The 25,106-nt window shown below is 34.8% G+C and overlaps 1 protein-coding gene across 18 annotated transcripts in view; it reads left to right on the top strand.

Moving 5' to 3' along the window:
- PRKN (parkin RBR E3 ubiquitin protein ligase) overlaps positions 1 to 25,106 on the top strand; it is a 1,304,064-nt gene that overhangs the window by 67,424 nt on the left and 1,211,534 nt on the right. The window contains exon 2 of one of the 18 annotated variants that reach the window (XM_082404596.1): positions 20,897 to 21,019. The exons of the other annotated variants lie outside the window; for them this stretch is intronic. Within the exon in view, the coding sequence (XP_082260722.1) occupies positions 21,010 to 21,019 (10 nt within the window). The 5' untranslated portion in view covers positions 20,897 to 21,009. The remainder of the gene's footprint in view (positions 1 to 20,896; positions 21,020 to 25,106) is intronic. 18 annotated transcript variants of the gene reach the window in all.

Here is a 25,106-nt window from a genome sequence, read left to right on the forward strand (position 1 = left end):
TCAGGCAATCACAGATACGACTAGGTGCACTTGGAAACACGCCTCTCTGGGACATGTATACCCAGCACTAATGTCTATTATCTGACTCCCATAGACTTCATATTTATATATAATCTAGAAATCAAAATATAGAGCCTTAGAATTTTAGTGAAAAAAAATCACATTCTAAAGTTTTAACCTCATACTGTGTTTATTGCTTAATATTGTTAGTAAGCAAGAACACTGCTGTTTATCTCTCTGTCCCAGGAAAACATGTGATTATGCCTACCCTGGTATAATTTGCAAGCATGACCATATGCATATGCCTCAGTATAGATTGGAATAAATATATTGTAATTTCCTATTATTATACTCTTTATTGTGTTATTGTGTCTCCTTGAAAAAATATGAGATATGAATAACCCTGACAAAAATGTTGCTCCAGCCTTACGTTAATGTGAAATTATGACTAAGAATTAAAGGTTTGGGAAGAAAACTCAAAGTTTATGGTCCTCAAAGCAAGCATAATTCATGTAGACTGCATAAACAATATATATTAAGGCATGCGTTTTACTGCATATCCACTAATAAGAAGATGCTACATATGTGCTTCCAATAGGCTGAGTTAGAGTTGCTGTGGGAATCATAATTTTGAATGTCTTCATCTGCACGTTAAATTCTCAACCATAACATGGAAGTAACATAATATTTTTATTGGATGTATTATTTGATCCCAATAGTTTGGTAGGTAAGAAAGATTTTTTTTAAGAGAAGAAAAAGTTAATAAAAATGGAATTTTTTTTTTAATAACTATACTAGAAAAGGATAAGAGTATGGGCATTTTAACATAAATTAAGAAAGCAGTAATAAAACGTGCTTTTATCATTCTTTGTACACTAAAGGAAGCTATCCTTAGAGGTCTTATGCAGGTGACAATGGAATACACCATGTCATAAGATCTTTAGAACCATTAACACTGGAAGGACTCTTTGATATCACATAGCCCAAATTCATCACCTGCATATCTGAAAACCAAGGTCCAGGTGGGCTAAGTGTTTCATTCTAGGTCACACAGTGAATTCATGGCCAAGTTGGAACTCTAAATGGTATTTTATGGCTTCCCACTCAGTGCTTGAATTGTTTGTACTGCCCCTATTTTAAAAATAGCTAATTATTAATTATCTTTTATGGCGCTTTGATGATAACTATTACATACAATAGATACATATTTTATGAAATATGCATTATAAATTTGTGACTCATCCACATTATTTCTTACTTGAAGTGGCTTATATGTGGAGCATTTGTATAAAAATACTCAGGAACTCGTGGAACAGTTTAGGCAACTGTATTTAAATTCCCCTCTGAACTTAATCTTTAACATTAACCAAAATAAATAAATAAGTAAAAGACCTTATATTTTCTAATATTGTGAAGCATATGGCAGTTTCTTTAAATGTATTATTTTGTATTGTTTTGCAAAACTAGAAAACAACATGTTAAGAAACAAAATGGGAATGTGCCTTAACATTGTCTTTTTATTTGATGAAGTAGTATGTAAAAGTCAGTTGAATTTTTATAGTGTAAACCTCAAATGCAAACAGTGTAGACGAAGGTGAGCTGTCATATAAATGAGAAAGAAGAGGAGACACTCGAGATCCAAAGTTCTGTGAAGTGGTCCTCGTTGGTGGTTCACCAACAGTGCTTTGTCTGTTTGGTTCCTGCTTAGGCAGCCTCTGTGCTGTTTGTAGGGATCCTCCCCAGTAGACCAGCTCCTCAGGTGGCTGTCCCCTTCTGCTCTCCCTCTAGAGAATTGTACACATGTCAGAGAGACTCAGAGAACATCAAAATGTTGATTAAGAGTTACGAAGTCTTTTAAAGTTCATGTTACTCTTTTATAGGAGTAAAGTTGCTGTGTGGAATGTATATTATGTGGAATTTTGTTATACACAATTCAGAAACTTTTGGATAGTGTCACACTTCTTCAGTAGATGAAACATTATGTATTCTTTGCTCTGAAAACTTTTAAAAGAACTCTTTTGGTGCTTAGCTTCTTGTATTTTTTTTTTAAATTATTTATTTATTTATTTATTTATTTTTGGCTGTGTTGGGTCTTCGTTTTCCTGTGCGAGGGCTTTCTCCAGTTGCGGCAAGCGGGGACCACTCTTCATCGCGGTGCGCGGGCCTCTCACTGTCACGGCCTCTCTTGTTGCGGAGCACAGGCTCCAGACGCGCAGGCTCAGTAGTTGTGGCTCACGGGCCTAGCTGCTCTGCGGCATGTGGGATCTTCCCAGACCAGGGCTCGAACCCGTGTCCCCTGCATGAGCAGGCAGATTCTCAACCACTGCGCCACCAGGGAAGCCCCAGCTTCTTGTATTTTTCTAAAATTTAATAATTGTTGGAATAATTAAATGAGTGGAATGAAAACATTTATTGATTGAGAATTGATATAAATTTACTCCACTTTGATTTTAAGGATTTTTGTTAGTACAAATTTGGGGATTTTGATTATACCCATATGTGATTATTACTGCAGTAAAATTGGTAATTTATTTGCAATACTGAGCAAATATACATATCAAATAAACAGAATGCCATGCACATCAAACAAATCTCTATTGAATTAGAAAATAAATCTTGTATAGTACTGGCTCTGTCAAGGATGTGATAATCAACTATGGATAATTGCATCAATTCATTCATTCTTTCACTCATTCATTCATTCATGCTAGTTTTCAAAAACTGTTCATTAGGCATCTACCACTGCTAGGCACTGTACCAGGTGCTGTGGATATAATACGAACAGGCACGTCAGAAATACAGTCCCTGTCTTCGAGAAGCAATAGAATTAAACCCAAGGCAAGTGTAGGCAATGTCACAAGAGTCATAAAGAAGTGTGAGAGAAGGAGTTCTGAGAGAGCGACAGTATAGGTGACCTCAGAAGGGAATGTAAATGTTTAACTGACTGAAGAGGAGAGGAAAGAGCCTGTCCAAAGCTTGTGGTAGGGACAGTACCTGGAGGGTGAGTGCCTGGGGCTGAAAAAAGGCAGTGTGGGAGGAATGCCAAGAGGGAGAAGGAGACAATATGGCCTGAGGCTGGAACATATCTGAAAGGGCCAGATAATAGAAGGGCTAGTTAGAGATAAAGACCTATTTTTGAGATGAAGAGGCATGTAAACTATCATAGGGCTGAGTAGGGATGGTGGTGGCCTTGTGTGCTCTCCAAGGCAAATACCCTGGTTGCAGTGAGGAGAGCAAGGGTTAGAGGGGACAGGTAAGGATGATAGGAAGCAAACTGCAAACATGTACTGGAGTGCTGTGGTGAAGATGGAGCTAACAGGACAGGTTTGATATTTAGAAAGCATTCAGTAGGAGTGATGATTGAATACGGAGGGCATGTGAAAGAGAGGTTCAAGGATGACACTCACCTTTTTAGCTTAATTAATGGGATGTATAATGAGGTAATTCACTAGAATATGAATTTCTGGGGGAAGACCAGGTCACAGGTCGTAAATGGCCAATATCTTCCATCTTGCCTACCAGCTGCATTCCATTGGTGGTGGCTGCCTAGGGCCTTAGATTGAGAAAGATCTTGAAGTTCATAGAATCTTTCATGCACAACTAATTTAAAAACTATTGAGTCAGTTCTTGCTTGCTTTTAAGTCAACTCTGACATTTGTTGCTGAAAAATTGCCGATAGGATGAATGTTTATACAATAGCTATTGCTAGTGAATGCTAACTATGTGCTGGCTACTGTTCTAAGTGTACAGTCTACTTTATGCCATTTAACCTTGAATGTAGATTAGCATTTAGAATGATACAGGTTGATATTGAATCCTCTTCTGTTCAAGAAGAATTTATATAAATTGAGCCTAACGGGCCTTTTAATACTGGGATTTTTATCTGTAAGGTAAATTCTTGGTATATATGGACCCCGAGGAGAACACTGTGTCATGCCACTAATACTCTAAATTACTATTAATGAATAATTAAAAGTCAGTTTACGTTTCACTTAGTGTAGTTATCTCTCATTTGTGGGGGTATGTGTGTTTGTAATTATTGGTTTGCGGCTCATATTCTATGTAAATGGATTGTAGCAGAAGCTTAGAGGAGGAAATGCCATATGGGATTACAGTTTAATGATGACCCAAGTCTGCCTCTCATTTTCTGTATATCTATCTCACAGAGCCAAAGACCTTCTAAGTAATTGAATCTTTCCTTTCTGTGATTGAATTCCAAAGGGGCTTGTTGTAATGCCTTAAAAAAAATTCTTTTTCTGTTATAACCTTAAAATTAAAATAATTCTCTCAATGCTATAACTTACTAAAATTTCCTTAGGAGTAAATTACATGTGAGCACTCATAAAAGCTAAGGGGAAATTTGCTTTGCTTTACTTGCTAATTAGTATTAACTTGTATATACTTTCTCTTTGTATATACTTAAAAAGTAAAGAAGATATGTCTATATGACTACATAATCAAGCTACTAAGCAAAGTTTCTGGAGGCAAAAAAAATCCCTGCGGTTTAGTTTTTTAAATGTTGGAATGCAACCATTAACCAACAAACTACTAAGGAAATTAAATATCCATGGATTAATCCAACTTTGATTGTACTTTTTTAGCCTGTCAGATAGTACCCATTTTTCTTCAGTGAAAATGTGATCAAATATTTAAGGACTAACAACTGTGTTGTAGGTAAGAATGCCAAAATCATTTACATATTGTAATAATAGATTCTGTATTTTTTTATTATTTGTGGAACATTTTCTGTGGAATTAAAAAAAGCATTTTTCAAATTTACTCTACTAAAAGATCAATAGCATTTTTAATTATTTAAATTATTTGGTATAATTATACATATAGAATTGGTTAGAAAATCCTATTTGGGTTTATTTATTGAAAGACTAGAACATTCTTTTTGTATGGAAAGAATGTAAGTTTCTGTTTATTAAGGAGACATTAAAAGTTGGTTTTCTCTTTAACGAATCAGAAGATCTGAACAGAAATTTTGAAGGATAAATAACAATTAGAACATGCTACAGGATGGTCTTTTTTGTCATGAGGAAAGGTAAATTAATCCTACTTTTATACAGTAAACTTAAACTATCATTATCTAATAGCAGTTAAATGTGTGTGTAGGACTATGAAGCCCTGCACATTCCTGTCCTGTGGGGAAAAGGCTCTGTGATTCAGATCTTCTCTCTCCTTTGATCTCCTCCTCCCCTCCACCCAGCCACTCTCTGTGCCATAACAGAAGAAACTCTACAAAGCTTGGCGTCACTTAGCACTTTGCTTTCTGAAACGACTGTCACACCCGAGTTGTCCTTACAAGTCAGTAACCTCATCTTTCCTTTCTCAGATTTAAGATATCATTTTCACAGTAGATTCCCTTGACTCATGCCTTCATTGGGAGGACCCTAAGGGAATGGAGAAAGACTGTTGGGCCTCGTAATAAGGCAATGGAAAAAAAATGGGAGACAAAGGAGGATTTTTCTTACCTTTGAGATCATACTCAGAGGTATTTATATTCTTTGCACATAGCTAGTGGGCATGGTCCAGTATGCAATCTGAGGTTTTAGCTGTGGGTGAAGAGTTATCAAACCAGCTTCAAAAACATCCTGGCTTGTTTATGGCTATTGCAGCTCAGGTGGTGACACTTCAGAGAAAATCTCTTCACCATTGTTTCCTGACAGCAGTTTCCAACTAGGCTGGAGGACTGTCAGATCTCTCTTTAAGTCAGTTTCTACTTTAGTGTATATTGGTGTAGAATTCAGTTTAATGATTATAAAAATTTTAAAGGTAAATTCAGAGTAACTTCTAACTATTAAAAATGGTAAATGGCAGATTTAGTCAGCAATGCATGCCCATACTCACAATTATTATATCAATAGTATTGCTGTAATTTCATTATTACTATTGCATTTAATAAAATGTCTCATTCCAGGGCCAAATATTCAAGTAGTATAGAAAGACTTATAATCATAAGCAAAACTATCCCCACTCTTGCTCAGGTTGGTGATCTATTTTTATATATACTTTATTGAATGCCTGTCATGTCACAATTCCTTTTATATATGATTTATATATTCTTTCTGATTAGTGCTCATTAATATATAGATTTCTAAATGGCATGATTAAGACTCATAAAAGTTGAATGCTTCGTTAATGTATAACTGAGCTGGGCATAACTGGAATATGAACCCGCAGCACTCTGAATCTAAGATCCGTCTAGGTCTAACCTTGATTAATTGTATACTTCTTTGGCTTTCTGTAATTAACCAAGTACATTGTTATTTGGGGGAAATGGGCCTAAGTTTTACCAAAGGTTAAGGTGATCTGCACCATCCTGTTTTGTCCAGAATTGTTATGGTTTAAGCAGGCTGTCCTGGCATAATTATTACTTGTGTCCCATTTCACCCTTAAAGTGTCCTGGATTGTGTGATGAATTACACGGTCACCTAACCTAAAAATTTAGCTACTCATCTCAGTACAATTAAAGTATAAGCTCTATGAAAGTAGAGATTTTTGTCTGTTTTATTTATTATTGTATCACTAACATCTAGAACAGTACTTGGCACATAAATGCCCTCAATAAATATGTGTTGAATATTGTGTTGACAGAGATTTGATATGTGTATCAGTCAGGGTTTCAGAGAAATAGAACCAAGAAGAGATAGATAGGTAGATAGATATAATAAGATTTATTTTAAAGAATTGGCTCACATGATTGTGGGGCCTGGCAAGTCTGAAATTTTTAGGGCAGGCCAGCAGGTTGGAAACTCAGTCAGGGATTCTGTGACACAGAACTGAGGCAGAATTCCTTCTCCATGAAATCTCAGGTTTTTTGCTCTTAAGGTCTTCAACTGATTGTGTGAGACCCACCTACATTGTGGAGGGTAATTTCCTTTACTTTAGGTCAACTGATTGTAAATGTTAATCCAACTACAGGAATAATCTTCACAGCAGCATCTAGATGAATGTTTGGTCAAACAACTGGACACTATAGCCTAGCCAAGTGCACAGATAAAATTAGCTACTGTATGGCTGTATGTTTGTACATACTCCTATCTACATGGTGAGCCAAGCCAAGAGATAAGTGCTTATTGGTAAAAGGAGCTTACTCACACAATATTAATATGATTTTTTAGAGTAAAAGAGAGATAACCAAGACTTTAATTTCCTCAAGAGAGGTGCATATAGAAAGAATTCTTGTAAATACATAGAGATGGACCATTGGAATCTCATTTAACATAATGTAAAATCTCAGGACAGAGATATATTTTATGAAAATTTGGTATAAAATATGTTCTTAAGGTAGAGCATTTTGAAGCTTGCAGGAGAAAGCTGTCTTGATCTTGCCAAGTAGGCACATGTGATGTTCGATGTTCTAGTCTTGAGTTACACAGTGCTGTCATTTTATATCTCTAGTCTCCTTCTTACTCCTATCCTCAGATCTTTCTTGATTTTAGACTAGAAATGCTGTGACCTTTCTGAAAATAGTTGGGAAGGGAGTGATATAGGGAAATATTTGGGACACTTTCTAGTGATCAACGAATTATGCTCCATAGACAGTTATTTTGTGCTGCAGGGGTAGAGGGCTGACTCTAATCTCTAGAACTGGGAACTCTAACATGATGTTATATAGCCCGGAACTGAAAGTATTTCTCCATACTTCATTGTTGCAACAGAGGAGTGATGAAATGGATGAGAGAAAAGGAATCAAAGGTATTGAAAATAGTGAATTGTGATAACGCTGAGCACAGAAGCAAATTTTCTACCTCCTTGGTGAGCAGCAGGAAGGGCTACCTACCTCTGGCATGCCTGTACAACAAAAAGTGAATGTGAAATGTTAGCTTAATGCTTGCTGAAAGGTCTGAGTAGGTTTTTTTTGAATTATACCCATGAATGAAGAATTCAACCAACTTCTGTATATTATTAGTAATTCAACTTTGAAACCAAACTTATCACTACATCTCATTCAAATTTCTGTATTTGAGATTTTAAGACAGGCTGGTAAAACCATTTCATGGTGTAGCTGCTCATGTGTTTGAATACAGACTTGTAATATTAAGTAACTAAATTAAAATACCTGAATAAAATGAATGTTAGGATTTCTTAAGTCTACAGTTGCCCTCTGTGACATCTGAATCAATATGCTTTTGCTCAGAAAAAGACTCTTCATTCTCTTTGGTTCTTTTCATAAATTTAGTTAGCAAAATACTACGTTTGAGATACATATATTTGGATGAATGTATAAAAATTATTCTAGAAGGAACGATAAGAAATTGCTAATAGTGTTAACCCTTGAGGACTTGGCTCGGGGGCAGGGGAATAAGCTTTGACTTTTTATTTTGTAACTTTCTGTACTTTATAGTTTCCTCATCAGGTTTGTTTTACTTGTGTTCTTTTTGTTCTTGACTGTAGAATTGTGAACCATTCTTGTTTTCTTTCTTATGAGACTTTATTTTTTGGAATAGTGAATGCTATTTTAAACAAAAATAACTTTTGTTTATTTTACATATTTGGTATCTTCATAAGATTTTACCTAGGACTGCTGGGATCTGCTTTAGAAAGTTTATGAACAACTGCTCTGGATAGTAATTTTGTCTCCTCTCATTCTGGAAATAACAAGACTGTTTTTTTTTTTGTGTGTGTGGGAATCCTTTGAGGAGACACTTAGAAGTGAGACTGATGTAAAGTAATCTCCTCATCATATCTGACTGACTGGTTACTTGTTCCTTTATTATGAATGCTTTTTTTTTTTGGTCAGCACAATTTAGTTTCCAAAAGACAACTTAACTTAAAGAGCACTTTCCCCCAGCACTTTCTTCCTTAGTATTCTAATACTTAGCGACCCATACAGCTAAATGACTATAACATCAAAAAAAATCCTAGGTATTAAAGAAGTAATTAAAGAATCCGTGACTATTTCTTTTTTGTGCTGTAAAAGAGAAAACTAAAAAAGAAGAGCTGTAATAGATCTCCTTTATTGTTGCTCTCAGCTGTCTTCTATAAGACAGGTAGGGTTTGCCATAGCTCAGATGCATAACTGAGCCAACTATTTCCTTGGAGATGCACAAAAATCAATTATAGCACTGAACATTTTGTCTTTGGATTTTCATTTGGGTGCCCCCTTACCCAGCTTTTTCCATGAATGAGTTTATAATGGCTAATATTTCCTTTTTTTTCTCTTTTTTGTTCCTTCTTCCCTTCCCTCCCTTCATCCCTCTTTCCCTTCCTTCCTTCCTTCTTTCCTTGATATTTTGTGTGATTTGCTACATAGAATCATAATAATTAGGAAGATAGAAAGGACCACAGGCACTCATAAAATTAGAATAACTGTCAGTATTCAATGGAATAGTGGGCAAAAAAATAGTAAACAAGAAGGCAGTTTCAACCTGACAATATGTATATTATGATATGAAAAAAAAGGTATAAAACTGAATGTGTAGTTAGGTAGACACTGTATAAATAAGCTATTGAAAGAATAGTTGAATACACTGCAGTGGTGTTCAACAATATTAATAGAAATAGCTCAATAAATTTTAACTATTATTACATTCCAGGGACTATGCTAAGTCCTCTCTTTCTCTCTCTTATAATAATAATTAATATTATACATAGATTAATATATACAATCCTGTATATAGGCAGATAATATATAATTACTATTTAATATTAGTTTATAAATGTCATGTTTATTTAATAAATAATATATCATTATTTTTAATGACAATATATATTGATGATATATTGTCATATCATTAATCCCGAAAACAATTTGAGGGTTGTTTTGTTTTGTTTTTTTTTAAACCAGGAGTCCTAGCCGCTAGAGCACCAGGGGCTAGAGGCTAGAAGCAAAGTGGCCCTGGCTCTTTCCCCCATTTAAAAAATTTATTTATTTATTTATTTATTTATTTATTTATGGCTGTGTTGGGTCTTCGTTTCTGTGCGAGGGCTCTCTCTAGTTGTGGCAAGTGGGGGCCACTCTTCATCGCGGTGCGCGGGCCTCTCACTATCGCGGCCTCTCTTGTTGCGGAGCACAGGCTCCAGACGCGCAGGCTCAGTAATTGTGGCTCATGGGCCCAGCCGCTCTGCGGCATGCGGGATCCTTCCAGACCAGGGCTCGAACCCATGTCCCCTGCATTAGCAGGCAGACTCTTAACCACTGCGCCACCAGGGAAGCCCCTGAGGGTTGTTTTTAAGCCTTTGAGAGCCTGTGTTACCCAGTCCAAGCTCATACCGCTCACTGCATGACAGGCCAATAGATCAAAAGACAAGCTGTTGGGGCAAGGAATAGCGACTTTATTCAGAAAGCCAGCAGACCGAGAAGATGGTGGACTAATGTCCCAAAGAACCATCTTACCCAAGTTAGAATTCAGACTTCTTTTATACTAAAAGAGGAGGGGTGTGGTTGGTAGTTGCAAACTTCTTGTGTTGGAATCCTTTGTTCTTGCAGCTATCCAGGTAGGTCAGGTCAGGATGTTCCTGTAAACCTCCAACAAGACAAATGTCATTCTTTGTTCTGCAACTTTTTATCTCTATATAAATGGAAAAGTATCATACCTTTAAATGTCAGAGCCTTTAGAATGGGCTGTCTGGTATATTTCAGGCTGTAGGCGACATTCTTAACTTGTAGCAAAAGCAATGGAATACAAAGGTTAAAGTAAAAGAAACAGATCTAATATGGAGTCAGATTTGTTCTTCCCTATTACACTTAGGTTAGCTTTTCAAGGACATACAGCTATGTAACATCAGTGCCTCCAACCAGGGACTCCAGTTAAGTCAGTAAGACTCCAAAACACATACTGTTTGCAGTATACTATATTGCTCTCAGTTTTGTTTTGTTTTTATATACATGTGCACACATATACAATGTTTAAATATGAAATTTATTTTTGTAGATGCATCAGGAAGGCCTTGGCCAGCAGGACTTAGCCAGCTACAAGTTTACCTAAGAGAATTAGGGTTTAGAATTAGAGCTTTCTGAAGCCATCTGGGGCTGGATTACTGTATTTTCTGGGAATTGTGGGCTCTTTCTTAGGGCAGTGTCTGTATTTCTGAAATAAGTCTACTGTGTTCTTGGTAGAAGGCTCAGGCTTTGGGAAAAGGCTTCATTCATAATTTAGGCTGCAGATATGTAAGCTCCCAGGGAAGGAGTAGGTATGCAAGCGCTGGCAGTGATGGTGGCGGCAGTGATGGTGGCTCCAGTGATGGTGGTCAGCAGCCCTGTCTTCAGGTGCTGTGGACAAGACATCATGCATTTTCACCCTACAAATGCACTTTAGCTTTTAACCCTGAAGACTCCTCCCAGGTGTGGCCTGGACTGGTGTTGTGCTTCTCCAGGTGAGAGCCCTCCATGGCAGAGCAGGATCTACAAAAAAGGGGAGCATAGGGCCTTAATAGCCTAGCTGGGAGGCAGTGGGAGGAAGGAGGGCTGGCAGGGAGCTGGGGACTAGAGAGATAGGCAAACATTTATGATTTATGAGAGATAGGAAGCCTTATATGATTTCAGGCAACTTCTCTCCCTTTAGAGTGTGTCTGTACTACTAGCTGAAAGTGGTAGAAACCTTAGAAATGGCTATACATAAAAGTAAGGACTGGAGGGTTGTGATCAGCAAGCAATGTTTATATATTTCCAGGTTATTAATATCAGAAGTAGTAAGAGACGAAGCTTGTTATAGATACTTAATGGTTGAATTAGTTTATAGGATGATTAGAAAAACTCCACATTTTGTTTAAAACCTTTTGTCACTTTAGTTCTCAGCACTAATTTTTTTTTAAATAAGGTTGAATCTAATTCAGCAGTTTACAATCAATTTCAATGTCAACTTTTAGCTGTAGTGACTTAAAACTGTATTTTTGTTTAATATTTTCTGTTCAAATTTACTGAAATAATTGTTTATTTTCTGTTTGCCTTTTTATGAATGTGCAGCTTACCTGGAAATTTATGGTCATTCAGTAAAATCTAGCTAGCAGTTTTAAGGTAGAAACCTATATTTTCCCAACATAGCACCTTTTCATTATCATCTATGCTGTTACACAAAACATAAAACACTATCCAAGAAAGGTAAAATATGTATATATATACATTTTACATACATATATGATTTTGCTTCTTAATAATCTGCTGCAGACAGTGTGCACTGATTGTAATTTGAAAAATTATAGAAGCTCAGAGGGTATTAATAAGTTGAATAATTCATTGCTACACATGAAGAAAAATAAGTATTAATTGAACTAAATTATCCAGTTGAAAATTTGGTGTACTTCAGAAAGCATAAAAGCTTTAGGAAATTTCTGGATACAACCTTTGCTTTGAAATTGCTCCCAAAATACGCTATGTATTCATGAAATACTCTATTCATAGAGTAAAAATAATCATGAATCAGTATTATTTTCTGTAACTCATACAAAGACTAGTTTTGTTTGATTATTACTTGGATTGATTAGTACTTGAAAATAAACTGATGAAGAATGGATAGAGGCCTCAGGACATCTCACCCTCTTCTACAGGAAGAGCTCAGTAATGGAAGGTATTTGTGCTCTCTTTTGTTTTGCTTTTCTTCTGAGATGTGTCTGCAAGGAGTCCTCCTTCTGGGTAAATTTAAGGTTTGACAGCTCATTTTAAATAATTAACAAAGTGAAAGATCTGTTTGTTCTTCTTTCTTATTAACCCTGTTATCCTTTGGCTTTATGCTAATATCAACTTTTTTTTTCTGATTAGTTATAGAGCCAATGCATCAGTATTTGGGTCTTAAACAATGAAATAGCTAGGGAAAGATAAAACTTTTAAACTCATGTTTCTAAATTTTACAGTCCACTATATCCTATTATTCTTCAATCATTCTACTCCTGGCAATTAATTCAACAAATATTTTGCTGCCTATTTCATGGGAGAAACTCACCTAAGGTTCTAGAAGGAATATAGAAATGAAATGCATATGAATCTCGCCACGAATAAGCTTATTGGTGGTGATGGTTAGGAATTAGGATTTATGCTCTGAGCTATTTTCTGTTGTGTGAGTGGTGATACAGAAACCAAGTTTTTAGTCTTTTAGTTTTTTTTTGTATGCTCAAATCGAAGAAAAATAAAAATATACCCACTCAAAAGGAGAGAGATTCTTTGAGATCTGCACTGATGTGGTTTTTTTTTTCTGGTTTATTTTGACCTGTGTCTGAAGTTGTTGAACTGAATAAGCTATGTATCTGTGTATCTGTGTCTGTAATTCAGGAAAATATTCACATATTGCATGAGTGTAATGTATTTTCCTTTCCAGGTAGGTACATTAGATTATTAAGAATTTTAAAGTTGCTTTTCCTAATAGAGATAAATAAGCAGTTATATAGATCTAATATTCCCCAAATTCACAAACATACGAAAACTGAACTTCTAATACTGTGCTAGACTCAAAATAGCCTTCTTACAGAAACTATTAAATAAGAAACATTTAAGACTCCAAGTTCACAAATTAAGGTGAATCTTTGAACACATCAGATTGACTTAGTAATTTTTCTTTAAGAAAAAGAGTTATATAACTTTTCTCTGATTTTTCAGTTTTAAGCATAGTATATACATACATTATATTTTTTATAAGATTTAGATTTTTTTCATGAAAAGACTTGAGAATCTGAATTTTCTAAACTTCTTACATCGGTTTACTAATCTAGTAAATTAACATTACTCTTATATAATGTTTGAGTTTGTAAAATATTTTCAAATATATTTAGCCATAATTTAGACCAATGATTTTCTAACAGTAATTATATTTTGTAGAGTGTCAGCTTAAACATGATTTCAAGACCTAAGGTAATTTCAAAACTTGGATTAATATTAAATTGAGTTAATTAATAAATAATATTTTGGATACCTGAATAATTTCTATGTAAGATAGAATACTAAAACAATTAACGCTAAAGATATTTTTAAATTTTTGTACTTTTGGTTCTTAATTTATGGCTAAAAATCAATGAATGTGTTCATTTTTTGCCATTTCTGGAAGGTATAAAAGAGATGAACGTGGCTACAGAAAATAGTGTGATGTATGTCTATGCGCTTTGCTGATCTGCTAAAATGCTGTATATGACAGACAGTTCTCAGTACCTACTATCCAGTTTTCCCTCTGAAATAGGAGTTACTACATTTGCTAAAAGTCATAACTAATATTATCACTAGAAGCAATAGTGACAAAGAAATACAACTGTGTAAGTTCTTTTGCTTCTCAAGAAAAAAAAAATGAGATGAGAATTTTCCTAAAGTACTAGTTAGCTCCAGTCTAGGAAGACAGGTGAAAGACAGTGAGTATGCAAGGGGTAGAGTGATTGAGGGAAGTGAATTCTATTTGCCTTGCCTTATAATATCTGAATCTGATAAGAAATAATGAAATGTATTAAATTTTCAGTAAAGTTTACTCAGTTTTGATAGGATTATTCACAAGACAGTTAAAAGAAATAGAAGGATCTCTTAAAAACTTTACTGCCAAGCATTGCAGAAATACAAAACTGGAGAGTAACTCACTTTGTTAAAATGATAAATTGATCTTAGAGTTAACCAAGAATGGTAAAAGGTTCTTCTTTACCTACTGAATAATTTGCCCATGGGTCAAGGATTTTGTATCTCACCAATAATTTTCTCAGCTTTGTGTTGACTTCATCGTGTCTTTGATTATTTACAAAAACAAAATAAAACAAACACATGCAAACAACAAAAAAAATTGATGAACAATGGTTCCTCACTTATGAAGATCCAAAGATTCCATATACTTGTGTGCCTTCTTTTTTTCATCTTGATTAAATAAGTAACCACATATTGTTTCTTATGCTCCTGTGCTTCTATCTTAATTAACCAAGCAAATCTCTTCTGGCAACTCTTGATTTTGCCTTCCCTAGATTAGATGCTAAATTTAGAAAAAAAATTTTTTTTCAGGATATCTTTTATGCTGAAAACTATCTTTGCATTTTTCCAGAGGACCTCTAACTGGATAAGTTAGCCTGATTATTTTTTATTATATTAGACTAGACTATTTTATTAGACTAGTTTCTTAAATTTTTATATTATTATGACAAACTGGATTTTTGTTTTGGTCATATTTTTGCCTATCATTTCAGTTTTTGCTTCTGTTTTGTTTACATATTTCTTTCTTATTATAGTTATACAAAATCAATAATTAAAGCATCCTTCTTACAGGGGACTCCCTGGGAGGTCACAGGGTTAATACTGCAGCTTCCTATTGGAAAACCTGGTTACTATAACATAAAGACAATTGGTTTTCTATCTGTAAGTGATTGTTGACAGTTGCAATTTAATTTTGGCATTAAACTTATAGACTGCTTAATACATCTGACTAGAACTTTGTATGGACTGTAGTAGAACAGTCATTCCTCAGGTGACCTGACATTGAAGTCTGAGGACTCTGCTCTAAAGCTTTTATTTTTCTCTAGAAAGTAGATCACTGTGCTCTTCAGATACCATAGAAGGTTCATCAGACCATCATTTGGTAGCTGCAAGGTCTTGTGACCTGTCATATTTGAATGAAGCTTTGGAAAAAGATGGGAATTCTACCAAAGGACTTAAGGACTAAAACTGTGATTTCCTAGTTATACTAGTCAGTTTGACCAAAGTCTTTTTAAATTGTGACCAAGTGGTTCTATAAAATTGTTCTCTTGTTCCTTTCTTTTTCAGACTCATTTTGATTCCTATTGATTTTTTGCTTTACAAGTTAGAAAGTGTTTTATTCTGAATACTGATCATCAATTTAGGGACCTGCTTCCAAATACATTTATAAGACAGTACACAATGTATTGATATCTTAATTGCATTTTTGTTGAAAGGGAGGAAACAAAGTGGCCTTTTAAAATACTGGCAGAATTCAAAGGCCATTAACTGTGAGAGACAGGGAATATTACAAGTAAAGAGGTCTTTGCCTCTGAATGTGAATGCTTTATAGAAGGTTCATGGTAGAATCAGTTATTTGGAAATGGAAATATCTTAATTCCCCATTACATGTTCTTCCCTAGATAGAAGTCACGTTTTAGGAAAAGGCTTTTAGATAATGATCACCTCTGCCACGTCAAACGTATATTGAATTGTCAACGATTGATGTTCATGTTGATGGCAGCTTCTAATCAGGCTAAATGGGAGGATGCTCAGGTTTCGGATCATTTTAAAGAACTTTAATTACTAAGTTCTATTAGCAGTTTGGGTGGCCTGGGAAATCAAAGTAATTGATACTAGTTTTTCTGAAGATCTGTGCAGTATTAATATATATAATTAATATAGGAAGAATATTTCCTATTAAATTCCTTTCCTATTAAAATAGGAAGAATATTTCCTATTAGCTTGTTAGCTTTGCAGGACAGTGTAAAGCTTAGGGAAGAATTTACAGTTGTTTTACTTAAAAGGGCCTTTAGGATACCAATTAATTATTTGATATATTCAGTAATTTTTAATTTTTATACACTATTACTATATGACTAACGTGATAATAAATCAATGTGTTCACTATAAGAGTAAGACACTTGCTGGAGTAGAAAGGTATAGATCTCATATTTCAACAGATACTTTCAGACCATTGTGGATGGTTGATGTATGTGATGAATCAGACAAAATTCTGGCCCAGTAGGAATTTACATTGGGCTATATAGTTTATCCAATTGTATAAAGGGTAGAACATGTAAAAATTTCTGGGAGGGATAGAAGCAAAGATTTTATTAGGATTTAAATACTTTTAAATTTTTAATTTCATATCATTTCCTCTGCTATGCTATCCAACTGCTTGTACTTTAGAAATTAATTATCATTCTAGATTTATTATATGACAGAATTCAAATTTAATTCTAACACTGTCTAAAGCAGATGTCCCAAATTAGATATGGCTTATATAAAATAGATTTTTTAAAAGAGCTAATCACTTTCTGTATTAGAAACTGTTATTACAACATTTTAATGCCTGTCTGCCACATTTTGTGCTTCAGGCTGCCAGATTTTAATGAAGAATTTTTAAATGTTGCCTAAAATAAAGCTATTGCAATATTTTGGTTTGCAATAGCAATTGTTACTAAGCAATTAACATTAATTTAAATGTACAGCATCATTCCTTTAAATATATATATGTCATGTTATATATTCAGTCATCTGCAATAGATGCTATTAAAAAATATCAATGTTCTTTGACAGTGGTTAAAACAAAAATGTGTGAAAAGACGAATACATTTTTAGGGAAACAATACGGTTAGTAAGAAGTAGCTGCTGTAAAACCTATGCAGTGGGGAGTAGATAGTTAGCAAAAGGACTACAAGACCTTGTGGTCAAGAATTATGTATTAGTTATTTTTTCACACCACCCAAAAAAGTTATAAAATTGAGTTTTTCTTAATTAACTCAGTGTTAAAACTTTTATTTATTCAATGCATTCTATGATCAACTAAAATATAATTTACAAATATGACAGCACTTTGAGGTTATTTTAGTGTATGTTTTAATCTATAAATAAAAAGAGAACACAGCAAAAATGTTTTCTTATATCTGATTTGGGGCAATAGGAAACCCGTGAAATATCAGATTATTCTTTTTCCATTCATTATGGACCATTATTCAAATTAATGCTGAAATAATTAGTTTTAAATTAGTCATTTGATAGTGATTCCCAGAATGGAGTTTTCACATAGGAAAATATTTGTGAAATAATACATGAGATATTATTTTAGAACAACTGCCTTATAGAAATGCCTTTACTGAGTTAAGATTAAACATTACAGAGGATTGATGTAAATAACATCAGTTTGAACCATATCCTGTCTCTTTTGCAAAACTAAGGCCATTTTTCATTAAAGCATACATTGGATCCTTATCCATGTATAAGGATACACTAATTGTTGAACTAGTGCTTGAAAAAAATGAAATAATTCCAACTTCTTGTTATTATACAATAATTACTATATACTCTGATTATTTCTTTCTTATTTTATCTGCCAGGAAATCAGCTTCTGCATTCAACACAGGAACGCTACCATTTCCAATACCCTATTTCTAATGCTCTTGGAACAGATGACCTTGTCTCCTGTTTCATAGAGAGACTATTACCTCTGAGATATTCTATCTTCAATAAGCCTCTTTACTCCATCATTTCTTGACTGTTAATTAGAGTTAACAATACCCCATGAGCAGTGTTTGCCTAATTAAGGAAAGTATACAATAAAAATCTGGCACACACTGAATGCTCAAAAACGGATGGTCTTCTCTCTTTCACCTCCAAGGTTATTTCTGTTTAATTTTGCTTCACAATTACATCTTCTCTCTTTGATATCTGAAATGTATCCATCTTCAATCTCTTCTACACTGTGGTCTATACAGTTATGTTGCAGTTCCCTCTATCTCAATTTTCAACTCTACTTTACCCTTGAGCAACTGTCCTTATTTCCTTTGTGTCTTCATCATCAAAATTTTCAGAAAGAATGACCTTTGTTCTTTGCCTTGCCTCGCATTCATTCCTGATTTCCTGATAATCGGGGTTCTATTCCACTGTTAAATTTTCCTCATCAGTGGCTTCCTTACTGCTATATCCAAAGACTTTTGTAGTCTTCATATGTTTGATTATGTTGACCGTATGACATTATGTCCACTCCCTGAAGCCCATGTCCCTTGATTTCTAGAGTATCACTCTCTATATCTTTGATTCTGCCTTCTCAGGCTCCTTGATTTCCTCTGTGTTTTCTTTTGTGGGCTATCCCATAGGGTGGTATCTTAGACTGTTGAACTGACGTCAACTGCCACCTGCCCGATGATGACTCTAATGTCCCTCCCAGCCATATCCCATTATTTGAAACTGCCCACTGCTCGTTCTACTTGTCCCTCAGTTATCTAAAAGTTAACGTACCCCGAACAGTTCTATCAGTTTTTAATTCTTGGAGTTGTTGCTGATTCTTGTCTCTTTCTGCCTATTTTTTTTCGTCACATCATTTTGGTTGCAGATAATTCTCTTAAATCTACCCATTCATCTCCATTGACTCTGCTTAACTGCCCTGTTTTTACCCTTCATCATCTCTCACCTCAATCATTACAGTTGTTTGTTAACTAATCTATTGGTTGCCAGTCTCCCTCACCCTCCAACTCAAGTTACCTTACTCAAATAAAGAAAAAAGTGATCATATCACTCCCCTGCTTGAGAACCACTGATAACTCCTTATTACCTATTAAATAAATTCCAAAATACTTAGCGTATACTATAAAGCTCTTCACAGTCCCAGGACATCATTTCTATTAAAATCATTTCCAATGACAAATGTTCAGTTGATACAAACATTTTTGAATGAATAATCTCTTAACACTTCTTCCAGTTTATTGAATACTCTATATTCTGGATGCAGCAGCTACAAACCATTTCCTGAATATGTTGTGGTTTTTTGTTTGTTTCATTTTGTTTTGTTTTCTTTTTGCCTCTGTGCGATTGCACATTAGCCTCTTTATAAAGGACTTTCTTCACTGATGCATGTCTATATGTCCTTTAAGACAGAGCTCAAACATCAATTCCTAGAAATCTTCCTTCATCTTCAAGACATACTTACTTCCTCCTTGAAGTTCTCATAGCACTTTCTACAAATTTCTCCTTAGTAAGTTTAAGATGATGTAATTATGTGTTTCTGCCTCAGTCTCTACTGTATCATGAGTTCCACAGAGTGGGGACTTTGCCTTATTTATTCTGAAGTTGAATCCCCCCTAGGACATAGCACATTTAAAACTAGTGGTAATTATCAGGTATTTGAAGCTTTTTCAGCTTGTTCAAAATTTGAAAGTTCAGTTACTTTCATTTTTAAAAAAAATTTAAATGAATGTTTTCTAGAATATAATGCCACTTGAGACATGTGAAGGTACTATATTTTAATCATCCCATGCTCAGGTAATTTTTTAGAATATCCATAGAGTGTTCTAGTTTAGATTTCATTCATCTGTAAAATAGTGAGAGTAGAAATTCATAAGCAAATGTTCTTTCTCTATGATTAGTTTGAGAGTTGTTCTCAAAGGCATTGTGGCTTACTTTAAGGGGAAGAGATTTTTGGAAGCAAAAAAAATATCATCCTATCTGCGAAAGGTCTTATATTTTGCAGATGTAGTGTAGTCAGTCTCTACTTTTCAAATGTTAACATTACAGAAGTACATTAAAATTGTTTTGTTTAAAACTTCACATTTGTTTTGCCATGGAAAACAAACAAATGTGAAAATGATAACTTCCCCAGCCAGCATGCAAATACAAAAAAAACAAAAAAAAAACAGGTTAACCCATAATGTACCAGAAATATCTCTCATCAGTGATTTTAGTACAAGTAATTATCATTTTGTGGGCAAATAGTTTCTGCATTTTATCTTTGGTCTCAAGTAACACTGATTTTCTTTAACAACACAAGTGGGGATTTTCCTAGCACCTACTCAGTTGTAAATACATCATTCATTAGTCAAAATCTGTCAGGCCAGTGCAGTTCAAGATGTGCTTTGAACTGTGATATAATTTATCTGTTAGAGAAAACGGGCTTGAAGTCCTTCTTGCAAGTTGGTACTAATGAAGTAACTGGAGTAAATTTCCCAATGCTTTTGTCTTTCCTATTTCCATCTGTTAAAAAGGGAATTGTCACTTGCCTTCTTCCTGAGAATATAGAGATCATAATTTTTTAGGAAGGTATGGTGAAATGGATAGTAATTTTCAGGTTTTGCAACTTATGAATAAAGAAGGTATATATACATATATGTATATGTATGTATTTATACACACACAAATGGTGGTGATGTGCTATGGAGAAAAAGCAAGGAAGGGAATTACAGAGTGTAATAAATGAGGAGGGAGCTGCTTTACAGTTTTAAATGAGGCCATCGATCTCACCAAGAGAGTGATATTTGAGCAAAGACATTTCTTCTCTTTGATTTCTAGGAGGGTGGAAATGAACATTGACTCCCATGCTGCCATGTTAAGACCAGACAAAACCAAGCTCAGCCTCACGCATCCCCAGGTTAAAACCACTGGATGAAAAGATATGTTTGGACATGCAAACTGGTAACTTACACTAGATCCTTATTTTGTCTGACATCAGGTCCTCATTTTAACATCATACTTAATCTGGTCGTAACCTGCCTATCAGTCAGGCTAGTCTATGCTGCAGTAATAACGGATCCAATAGGTTCACCACTATTGATTTATTCCTCACTCAGTTACTTGTTCATTGTGGATCGGCATGGCATTGTTCGTGCTGTCTTCGCTCTGGGAAAAAGGCTGACTGAGCTGGTCCTATCTAGGCTATGTCCAGCCTATGGCAGAGGGAAGGGAGGGCATGGCCACCTCTTCTACTCCCATTTCATCAGCCAAAGCAAGACATTTGTCCAAGCCTGGCCTGAGTGAAGAAAGGAAGTATAATCCTCCCAGAGGGACAGGTGCAACAGGAAGTGGAAGCAAATGGTACAAACAGTATATTTCCCACATTTAGCGATTTAATTATATTTCCCTTCAAACTCTGAAAAACGCCATTTTCTACTTCATTACACAGATGCTCTCTTGTCACCACATTCCCGATGTGTCCCTCTTCTCTCAAATCTGCCTGTGTTTCCCCCTACTCTGTTGCCTGTCTTCCTCGTCCAGTTTGCCTGAATGCCAATGATCCTCAAAAATGCAGTTGAGGAAAATCTTTCCCTTTTCCTCCATGGTTAATATACTTAAATACTCCAACCTGTATTGGTCTGCTACAGAATTAAGCACTATGCAGTATGGCTTCAGCTTTATATGGGATTTATATTTGATTCTGGAGATTAGAAATTGTGCCTTTTATGTCATAGGTAGCTCTCAAAGTGCATCTACCATTTGATTAATGAATCAGTTGCTGAAATATTTTATTTAATCATTTCCAGTAAATATTTATGGAAAATAGATCTATATTAATTTCAAAATGTGAAGTCACAATTCTTTTTCCCCTGCATGTATTTGAAGAGTGAATTTCAGTTTCCTTCGAGGCAAAAGGTGTCTTTGCTGTGTCTCCAGGCCGTAAAGCTAAGTTATGAGGCGTTTCTATCCCCTACTCCAACTTGCTTAAGCAAAACAACTCCACTTTTCTTCTTTGATCTGTGTATTTGTCGGCACCTATAAGTTTTCTTTTGAAGATTACGTTCTGTGAAAAATTTTTAGATCACTGTTTTAAAATAAAAATAGAATGAGCCTTACTAAATATGCATTTTTATATAAGACATAGTTTTTTTGATCACCATAGCCTGTTGCGCACCAGCCTTGAGACTGAAGACAAATGAACATATTAATACATCAAAGCTAAACAGAAGATAGGTTGTGTTTTAAGATTAGCTTGATTTTTGAATGTGAGGGCTACTACTCTTCTGCCAGTCTTTAGCCTTGATGAAGTCTCTGATTTATCTCTGTTTCCATTGGAAAAGAACCTTACTTTATTTTAATATGCTTCTTTTCTTTTGAGCTTATGTTGCTTTTGTAAGTTTGAAACATAAAAAAGAAATATTATTTGGTGTCAGAAAGCTTAAATGAACTTTAAATTGTAGAGTGTTTAGTGAAGCAATGTTTGCAAAGAATAAACCATTCACCTACGTAATTGCTGATTTTACAAGTCCTTTGGAAAGTGTCATAATGTATATATTCCTTTGAATTTAAGAGAAAAGCCAAGTTTTCCTTATAAAATCTCTGTATTAGAAACTTTAATTATTCTTTACAAGTAAATTATTCCTTACATAAAACATCCTCAAAATGTATTCTCTCAAACATAAAATTTCCTGAATTCTATTCTCAGCATCAGACGTTTATGACCCAAAGAAGCTAACATATGAGAGCCTAGAAAGAGGTTGAGGGTGAAGCTGATTACTATAATCAGCAGACTAAACACAGTAGCCTAATTCTCTTTTGTCCTATGGTAACATTAAAATAATGAAACAGATTTTTTTCTCCTATGGTGAAATTCTACATTGAAGTTGGAAAAAAAAGTAGAAAAGGTGTCCAGTAATGAAATTCATGAAACATTTCACACATAAAATGAAATGTGTCTGATTTGGCAGTTGTGGGGGTCACCTGCTTGCTTTTCTGCTCTTGAAGCCCAAGAACATTCTGACTGTTGACATCCCTTTCATCCCATGGAGAGACCTTCTGGGATAATGTGTTTCATGGTGTAGATGGAACAGTACGAGCTACCTATTAATTGCTATCATTTTTTATTTAGAAAAATAAACTGACAATAAGAATCATTAGATATTTAAGGGAAAACTACATTTAGATGAACAAAAAGAGTAACTGAAACCAGAAGACTTAGGTATAATTCAGGGAACAGAAGAGACTTTAAAAAGAAGTCTAATTAGTACCCTTAGCAGAATTTGAGAGGATATTATAGCTATAACAGGCTATTATGAAAAAGAGGCAGTCAGAAAACAAGAAATTTCCAGGAAATTAAAAATATGATTAGCAAATTAAAATTTTATTGGACCAACTGATAGACAGAAAGGACATTGTTGAAGCTAAGGATTGTTTTTAACCTTCAAGTAAAATTGAAAATTAACTCCCAACAGTTGAAACAAAGAAAAGGAAATGTAAAATAAGAGAGTTAAGCAGACCAGGAAACAGAGTCAGTAGAGTCAACATCTGGTTAATATAAATGAAAAGACAATGAAAGGCAGAGAATGCAGTTTAATGAAAGAATATTTTTATAAGCTGAATAAATACTCTGTGCTAATTAACCTTGGCTGTGTAACACAGGACTGAACAACTTAGTGGCTTGAAACAGCTACCATTTGTTTAGCTTATGTGACTTGTGATTTGGCTGGTTGATTCTTTGGGTCTGGGCAAGGTGTGGCTCTTTTACCTGAACTAGCTCATGTGACTCTGGGCAGTGGGAAGATTAGCTGATATAAAATAAACTCATTACGTGACTGGCGGTTGACTGTGATGACAGAAGTAACTGAACACGTGTCTCATCATCCTGCTAACTTTGGCTTGCTCTCTTGGCAGCAGGATTCCTAGGGGCAGCAAGAGTGGAAGATCTAATGCACAGGGTATTTTCAAGGCTCTGATTACTTCCCTTGCCAAAGCAAAGGTCCCAAGGACCAAAGCAAATTACACGGCCAGTCCAGAGAACCAAAAGACTTGGATTTCTGCAGGCGTACAGAAACTAGGCTATCATTGCACTAAATCCACCCGAGGCATCAGTTATCAGATTAAAAAGTCTAGCAAGCAAGATGGGTAAAAGTGAACTATATGTAAACAAATCTTGGTGAAATTTCAAAATTCTTATGATAAAGGAGAAAATGCTACAGTCTTCTGATGAGGATAAAATAGATTATCTGCAAAGAAATGAAAATCAGGGTAACAGGGTTTTCATCAGCAACACTGGATCCTAGAAGACATCCAAGTGGTATCTTCAGAGACCTAAGAGACAATTTAAATGTAGAATTCTGTATCCAATTTCAGTTATACTCCAGAGGAATGCAAGGATTGATAAGGGATGTCTATATGAAATTATATTGAGTGATAATCAAAAAATTTTTGGGTAAAAGGATAGTATGAAGTACAGGAAAAGTGATGGCTGAATATAACTGGGAAAACTAAAGGCAAAAGATATTCCACTGAAGCCTGAAACGTTGGAAATTCCACTTCATGGAGGCAGACTTTACTGTTAGTATGAAAATTCCCTCTCTAAGGATCTAAACATATTACCTGATTCTGCTATGAATGATATTTAAATAGGCATAGGACTAGAAATGTGCTTACATTGAATTCTAACTTTTAGAATCAAATTGTATACAGAGCATTAGAGACTATAAATTATTGTCTTGTTGTTATAAAAATAATAATATAATTAACAATAATCAGAAGATGACTGGACAAGGAGATTGTAGGAGGAAGTGTATGTGCAGCAATTCTTCATCTTTCATTGAAGCAAGAATTGATTTCAGGTTGACAAATCAACAAGAGAGTTTAAGTATATATTACTTTCAATTATAAATGGTAACCAGTGGAAGAGCAAAAAATAAAATATAAATGCCAAAAGTTGAGGTAGAGTAGGAAAGAAGAAAGGAATAGATATAAGTACCCTTAATTCCTCATCTACCATAGCAGACAAGCAAAGTGCACTGAGCAAAGTAGATAC

Source organism: Balaenoptera borealis (assembly GCF_965194805.1).
Source record: "Balaenoptera borealis genome assembly, chromosome: 9".
NCBI lineage: Eukaryota > Metazoa > Chordata > Mammalia > Artiodactyla > Balaenopteridae > Balaenoptera > Balaenoptera borealis.